At 37.2% G+C, this 6,625-nt stretch overlaps 1 protein-coding gene across 14 annotated transcripts in view; it reads right to left on the bottom strand.

The window, feature by feature from the left end:
• Nucleotides 1-1,125: 1,125 nt before the first annotated feature.
• The window catches only part of LOC132636014 (sorting nexin 2B-like), a 41,957-nt gene continuing 36,457 nt past the window's right edge, over nucleotides 1,126-6,625 (bottom strand). For 2 of the 14 annotated variants that reach the window (XR_009580918.1, XM_060352647.1), the window contains 2 exons: nucleotides 1,833-1,916; nucleotides 1,126-1,607 (listed from right to left, as the gene is read on the bottom strand). Coding sequence is in view for 6 of the 14 variants with exons in the window: in XM_060352647.1 (XP_060208630.1) it covers nucleotides 1,836-1,916 (81 nt within the window). In the remaining 8 variants the exon portion in view is untranslated. Of the gene's footprint in view, nucleotides 1,608-1,649; nucleotides 1,938-2,005; nucleotides 2,051-2,246; nucleotides 2,328-2,422; nucleotides 2,680-6,625 lie in introns of those variants that run through there. The other 12 variants (XR_009580917.1, XM_060352646.1, XR_009580920.1 and 9 more) reach the window with 11 other exon arrangements.

Raw genomic sequence — 6,625 nt, 5'->3', positions numbered from 1 at the left:
AGAAAAATTATAAACATTACACTTGAAATAATATTACACTTATATAATATGGCTAACCTATAACCAACACATCATTTATCACCCAACCCATATTTTACCCAAATGAAATATGAGCTGGTTAAAAACCCAACTCATTTTGTTCAAACCATTTACAACTTGCCCAAATCCAACCAAACCCACTCATTTGTCATCCCTAGCTAAAGGATCCTTGGATCTCCTGAATAATGTGCTAAACCACTATATCTCTCCTCATAATAAAGTCATGCATTCTCGAATTCCCACATAGATAATATTCACATTGAAATGTGGTGGTCTTGTAATTGATAGACCCTGAAATTCTTGAGGTGCATCCAACATCATTCTTTCAAGTTGTTAGCTTTATTGAAAAATTTAGCTAGTACCAATTGTCAGTTTGACTGCGACCTATGCACACAAAGAACCAGATTGTTTGAACAGTTATACAAGAGGGTGAAGGTGCGGAAAATGTAAATCAACACAAGTATCTTAACGTGGAAAGCTCCTTAATCAAGGGAGGAAAAATCACGATCTACCTCTGAAGGAATTTGCCGAACTCTCCACTAAATTCGAGCAACTTGTAAGTTTACGACTTGCACGAAGGGAGTAAATAAGCAAAACCGTTTGAACAGTTAGACAAGAAGGTGAAGGTGCGGAAAATGTAAATCAACACAAGTATCTTAACGTGAAAAACTCCTAACTCAAAGGAGGAAAAATCAGGATCTACCTCTGAAGGAATTGGCCAAACTCTCCACTAAACTCGAGCAATTTTTACGTTTACAATTTGCGAACGGAGGGAGTAAATAAACAAAACCGTTTGAACAGTTAGACAAAAAGTTGAAGGTGCGAAAAATGCAAATCAACACAAGTATCTTAACGTGGAACACTCCTTACTCAAGGAAGGAAAAATCACGATCGACCTCCGAAGGAATTCGCCAAACTCTCCACTAAACTCGAGCAACTTTTAAGTTTATGACTTGCGAACGGAGGGAGTAAATAAGCAAAACCGGACCAAGTCCTTTAAAAAGTTTACCAAAAGGATCATGTGCAAACTTCGATATTTTCCACCCAATTTTTGCACATTAATGGTAAAATAATAATCTGCACAACTCAAAAAAAAAACCCTACCCTTATAGAATACTTTATTCAAGACTTTAAGAAGGATTCTGGAAAATACAAAAATATGAATACTCGGCTCATCACAAAAGTATAGCAGCAAGGAAAATCTACTTGTATTATTCTCAAACACCATGCACAACCGTAATTGTTCTCTTGCGTAGGGCTAAACCGGGGCTGCCAGTATACATCCCATTATGAATTTGCACTCTGGAGATAAATTATGTCAGGTCAAAAAGAATGGAGAACCTCAATATTTGAAGAAACGACGTGCTCAAGCTTTTGTTTCAGCAGGCTACTTATAAGATCGTCAATCGTGTTAAAACAGGCGCAGTCAAGTGGGGTAGCAGCAAGGAAGCCCTGTGCACTATCCCTTTTACTGAGAAAGAGACGGTGCTGACATTGAATTACAATTAAACTAGTTCCTCAATTTGGCCATGAATGCTGTCCAGAAAATAAGCCATCATGCCACAGAACTGCAGTTCGGATTCATGCTTGTCAGTTAGCAGTTCATACAATTCTTCAAATGGAAACCTTTTATTCATAAACAAGAAAATAATTCTTCAAGTGTGAAAAAACTTATAAGAGTGGGAAACTTAGGTAAACTTTGGAGTATAGATGTGTCTTCTAGTTTCCCACTGTACAATCAATTGACACGAAAATGAAAGAAGGAAAAGGTAATATCTGATTTTACAGCATACGTTTTATGCACTCTCTCTTGAATAACGACTGGTCTCCTCTGCAACTTTCGACCACTCTTGTCCAATTCTCTCTGCATAAGCCACCTGTTACATTAATTAGATAGCCTTCGCATTAGAGAATTAACGTGTTCAATATTTTCAAAGCACAGTCAAATCCACTATATGTAACGTACGTTTTAAAGCTCAGACGAAGCACTAGTGAGAGTATAAGATATTAGCTGAAGGAAGAAAAAGAAAGTAGTTATCAATTCCAGGAGTATAATTCGTGAGAAGCAATAGTAAGAGTCCCAGACATTCTCTAAAGAAAGAGAAGGAAAGAAGTTCTCATTTTAAAAAAAAAAAACATTATTTAAAGTGATCCACGGAAACCAGTCAATCCGCTAGGATATAGCAATCCAGTTAAGTTTCTTTTACCATTTAGTAGAAACAGGTGGTCCATTTCCAAAACGTCTAGAGAGATCATTGGTATCTTGAGACATCTTGAGACAACTTCCCCTGTATGAATTTAAAGCCACCTCACCGCTTTAAGTACATCAATCATCAAAGGACATAAATTCTCATTCATCTGAGATAGTATTTTAGTAAAGAACATAGGCATTCAAGGCCGACTATCACAACAATGTGATATTCTAATGCAGTGGCTTGTAAAAAAAAGCGACCTTGATCATCCTGTGAAGTTCTTGGTACACCTAGAGACTGGTGCCTCATCCAGGCCACAGGTTCTCGTTGCATCTTAATATCCTTAGTCTTAATGTGTTTCTCCGTAATTGCAGCGTTTCATTGACTTCCTTGCTAGTTTCGTCAATTAATTGCAATATCTTCAGCAAAAAACATGCCATCATAGAACCTAATCATGCATAGTGCATATTATTGTTTAGCTCATCCATAACTGTGGCCACCCAACCAGGATTTCCACTAATGGCATTCAAACTTTAAAGAGGTAATAAATACAAAAAATTGATAAATGGGTGCACCGAAAATTTAAGTCAAATTACATAATATTTAGCTAAATTACAAGTATTTGCTTTGTAAGGGCAATCGTTAAAGTAGGTCCGCTATAACCAGCAATGGAGCATAACTGTCTAATTCACTTTTTCGCAACGGTGGATATTAGTTGTGGTACAAAATTAAATGTGGACACTTATCCAAGAGGGAGGAGTGATCTTGCATGCATCAAGGGAGAAGATTTAAAATTTGATCATACCCATTTAATTATCTTATGTGGTCTTTGCATAATCAAGAACGGTCATGTGTATGTTTAATTATAGATGCTTCTGTAAGAAAAATGCTACACACACATGGAAAAAAACGAGGGAAAGCGAGGTTTTGGTGGAGGAGAAGAACAAATCTGGCAATGATTGCTAACAGTTTAAATCAGCATTATTAAAGTGCAACTTCTTCCAAGCATTTCTTGGTGCACTCTAACTGTGATAACACCGCTCAATCAAAAAGTGTCACTCGTCTCAATTAATCAGAGACATCCTGCTGCTATATATTAAAGCAACACTATAGGGACATATAAGGACATGTAAACAATGATGCAGATGAATACAAATTTCTTTCTTTTATAGCCTATATACCACCTATAAGAACTTAAATGCAACTATCACTTTTTCAGCTATCCACGTCGGCGCCAGCAAATATGGCCTCTCCGGCCACTGGCTGGTCAGACCTTGGTTGAACCCTCAACATCTACCACAAACACTACAAACCCTACTCAACCACCAAAGATCAATTATGCTCAATTATTCAAGCCAACTGTTTTAAACAACCCCATGAAAACCCCTACGTTGTCCAAAACCTTGGAGATGAAGCCTGTTATATATCGCAATGGACAACCAGTAATTAGGTGGAAACAATCGGAAGTAGAATTAATGGAGATCAAAGAGAATCAACATGCTGTGATTGGACAATTCTCATGGATGGCCTGAGATGGAAGAATTAAGGAAGATAATACCATCACAATGTGGTATTAAAGGTGAGTGCCAAATTGGATTGTTCAGACATAGACATGTTTTGATTAGACTATCATTAATGGAGGATTTTTTAAATCTAATGTCGAAAGGGGAATATTATGTCCAGTCGAAGGATGGATATTCATATCAAATGCGCCCATTGATATATGATTCAAAATTTAAAATAGATGAAGAAACGTCGAAGATGATTCCATGGATCTCGTTTCCGAATCTATTGCCCACCTTTTATGTGGAGGCACTGTTTTCCCTAGCTTCGGCAGTAGGGAAACCTCTTCATCTAGATCTAGCTACTGTTAATCGTACTAGACCTAGTTGTGCAAAGGTGAAGGTTCTTGTGGATTTATTGACTGATTTACCGACATCAGTTGATATAGAGATTGATGATGTTACAGAAGAAGTTAGTATTATGAAGGTAGAAATCCGATATGATTATCTTCCCAAATATTGTTGTGAATGTAGATTGCAAGGGCACAATGAAGAGGAGTGTAGATATCTTCATCCTGAACTTGCTGTTCAAGGAGAGAACACAATTAACAATCAGGAAGTTGATAAGTGCAAAGAAGTGGTAACGGAGGATCAACAGGTGGAAAGGAGAAATTCTGGCTATCAGAACCCCAACAGTAAGAAATCTGCAAGGATGCTTTCTAGTGGTAAAATTGTGGGAGATCCGGGACAGTGGAATGTCATCAAAGATGGTAGAGTTTTTCGTGAGGAGGTGGTGCAAGGTGGATCAGAAGATACAAAGGAGATGAAACAACAACAAAATGGAACTAGTAATGTAGTGACAGTGAAGAACAAATTCGAGGCCCTCCAGGAACATGAACAGGATGATATGATCAACAAGGAGATAGAAAACAAAGATGATACCATAATAGAAGGTAGCCAGGAAAATGCACAACCAATTGTAAAGAATCATTTATCTGAGAGGAAGCAACTTGCTGATAGTCAGAAGCAATCAGAGGAGAATCAGGTGACTGTAATCATGTCAATCAGGTTACCACAAGTTCACCTACAAAGGTTCAGGAAAGATACACAGCAGAGGTTGGAAAAATGAATACTAAGCAGTGGGTGGAAGGATCTTTCAACCAGGATAAAGTGGAAGAATCTCAGCAATCTAGCATTGGTGAAGAAGATAAAATGATTCAGCAACATGAGCAACAGGAAAAACTATGGAGTGTAAGGGTAGATGTTGTGGATGCATTTGAGGGCACCAATTAAATTAAGTATTTAATTATATTTTAGCAGCTTTATGTGTAGCTATTTTTATTATTCTAGAATAGATTTATATTTCCTAGCTTTAAGGATTAGGTTTAGCTATTTTTTTTTTTTTCTAGAAAAGGATTTATGTTTCCTAGTTTCATAAGGACTAGACTTCCTATTGCTGTAATAAGACTCCCTATTTAAAGGGGGATTTGGGGAATAAAACAGGAAGCATATTTTAACCAAAAACAAGAGATCTGAGTTCTCTCTTCCATTGAACTCTAAGGTTTCAGCTTCCCTTTAACGAGCTGAATTTATATTCAAAATAGGTCGAACTAGGAATTCGAACAAAGGCAAGGGAAAGTCGAAGTTAATTGATTTAGAATTTCCTGTTCATCGTCCTGTGACTCGATCCTTCTCTAAAAGTCTTAACAGTAGAAGAGGAGGGTACAGATAATGCAAGTATGGAGAAGGATAGTTCTCAAGAGAGGAGTGTCACAGCTTCTAATGCATCCCATGAAGTTGGTGATGACAATATTCAATCAGTTGAATCACCAGAGGAAATGAAGTGGACCAAGAAGGCAGTCAATCACATATTGGTCCAGAGGAGGAGAAGGACAACACTGTTAAGCAAATTGATCCTTCAGATAGGTCACAAGATACCAAGGAATTTAAGCAGCATCAGAAAGGGTTTATTTCAAAGGAGATGGTTACAGACGTAAAGATGAATGAAGCTGATCAATCTTTCATGACTGATGAGGTTCAGTGGAGGTTATAAATCTTATCCTTCAGTTGATAGTTCAAAGAATAAAAGCTCAATCAATGAGCAGGCTACTTGTCCAGATCTCCAAAGATAATGAAAAGCAAATTTGCATACAAAGGAAGAATTCTCCTCTTAAGGCATTGCATGATATTGTCTTCCATTTTATAGAGAAGGATGGAGATAGTGCAGATGCAGGGAAGATAAGTTCAAGCAAAATCACAAAAGGAAAGGGATCAGTAGATCAGGTTTTTGAACATGTAATCAGGGAAGCAGGTCTATCTCCAAAGTCTCAACAAAAGGGGAACAGGAAGTCCAAAAAACAGAATACAACAGATTCTCAGCCAACAAGGGTTATACCAAGGAGAGGTGCTACAAAATCTAATTTTAAATGATGATCAAAAACTCTTTTTTGGATCATAAGATCTGTGAATACCCAACAAGCATTTCACAGAGTTCAGATGCTTCACAGACATCATAAATTTATTATTATTGCTTGGATGAAACCATTCCAATATTCTAGGCATATTCAAAAGTACAGAAGAAGGCTAGGAATGAAGTATGCCAACTTCAACTGCAATGGGAAAATTTGGTTTTTTGTGGATGACTGTGTGGATGTAGAGATTATCAAGGATATTGAACAGTACATTACTATTAAACTATTCTTATAGGATTACAATAGATCAATGATATCAACTTTAGTTTATGCTAAATGTGATGCCATTGAGAGAATTGATTTGTGGGATAGTTTGTACTGTTTAGCTAATGACATGAACACTCCTTGGTTAGTAGGAGGGGATTTCAATATGATCATGAATGAGGAGGAGAAGATTGGAGGCTTACCACGATATCCTCAT

The sequence above is a fragment of the Lycium barbarum genome, chromosome 4 (assembly GCF_019175385.1).
Source record: "Lycium barbarum isolate Lr01 chromosome 4, ASM1917538v2, whole genome shotgun sequence".
Taxonomy (NCBI): Eukaryota; Viridiplantae; Streptophyta; class Magnoliopsida; order Solanales; family Solanaceae; genus Lycium; species Lycium barbarum.
Note: the sequence above shows the minus strand (reverse complement) of the source record. Positions and strands in the feature narration are given on the sequence as shown.